Source organism: Trichinella spiralis, assembly GCF_000181795.1.
Source record: "Trichinella spiralis strain ISS 195 chromosome Unknown Scfld97, whole genome shotgun sequence".
Classification (NCBI taxonomy): Eukaryota; Metazoa; Nematoda; class Enoplea; order Trichinellida; family Trichinellidae; genus Trichinella; species Trichinella spiralis.
The window spans coordinates 1-1,076 of record NW_003527036.1 but is presented as its reverse complement, the minus strand read 5'-3'; the positions used below and the strand labels follow the sequence as shown (position 1 = coordinate 1,076).

Below are 1,076 nucleotides of genomic sequence, written 5' to 3'. Positions count from 1 at the left end.
TGGTCAGTTCTATATGAATATAAAAAAGGCCATTGCAGTGCTGAGCTCATGCGTTTGAAGCCATCGTCATCTATCACTAGTTGCCATGGAAACCCGCCGCAATTTTTCCCTCATCATTGCAAGTGTTGCAATTTTTGCTTTCGCATTGGTATCGATCGATTGCAATGTTCGAAAAGTTTCAATGCAAAATAATTCGAAGTTTTTCATTCCAGCTTTTTCCCCTTCAGACTGACCAACAATAATACTTCACTGATTATAACATAAAATTGAAAGTTTATTGCTATTTGTTTCTTTATTAAATTAAAAATGTGAACTAATCGAAAAAGAATTAATTTTATTAGTTTCTAGAAAAGAAATGCATATACAAATATAGGCAATTCACAAAAGCAACCCACAGTACATCAGACGGTAGTTTATACCGAGGAATTGTATGTAAATCTATTTGCGAGCCAAGCGGTATTATTATATACATGATTTAGATGGAAGCATTTTATAAATGAAAATTACATTTCCTTCTAGAATAAACGTCAAAAATGTCGCAGAAAATAGGAACGGATAACTTTGAATCTACAGTCAAGTGCTGTTCTTAATAATATTGCAGAATCATTATTTATTCTTGATCTTGCACGTCATTTATTTCTGTAGTTACAGTTGCCGGAAGTAAGTATGCCATTTCTTTTAAGAATTACTCTATTCTCGTGAACCGAGAGTGATCGTAAGCGAAAGATCGAGAATAGTGTCGATGAAAAGTATTATTTTGGTTTATTTCGAAAAACTTGCTGGTTGTGTTTTATTGGCAAGAAATAAGAAACGAGATATTGCTATGATATGAGATATCGACGAGAACGAAGATATTGCTTCTACGCTGTAAGCCGTTGGGAGGCTGTTTATAAAGATAGAAATTGATAACCTTTGTGATAGAAACCAAATACATTTTCTGCTTTGTACTGGTGAAGCGTCACTTATCGTTAGCAGAAAGCGGAAGATATAGGAGATAAAAATGATTCGGTAATGCTTTTCCAAGGTCTTTCCCTCCGTCTTTCGGGAACCAAGAAAACCGAAAAAGGAAATTGAAA

General features: G+C 34.2%; 1 protein-coding gene across 1 annotated transcript; it reads left to right on the top strand.

Annotated features, from left to right (window-relative positions):
• Positions 1 to 38: 38 nt before the first annotated feature.
• On the top strand, positions 39 to 832 carry Tsp_14003 (hypothetical protein; the record flags this gene model as incomplete). The annotated part of the gene is made up of 3 exons (XM_003371043.1): positions 39 to 175; positions 349 to 456; positions 684 to 832. Coding segments are annotated over 3 exons (394 nt in total), but the record flags the coding sequence as incomplete, so codon positions are not given.
• Between the last annotated feature and the right edge of the window lie 244 nt (positions 833 to 1,076).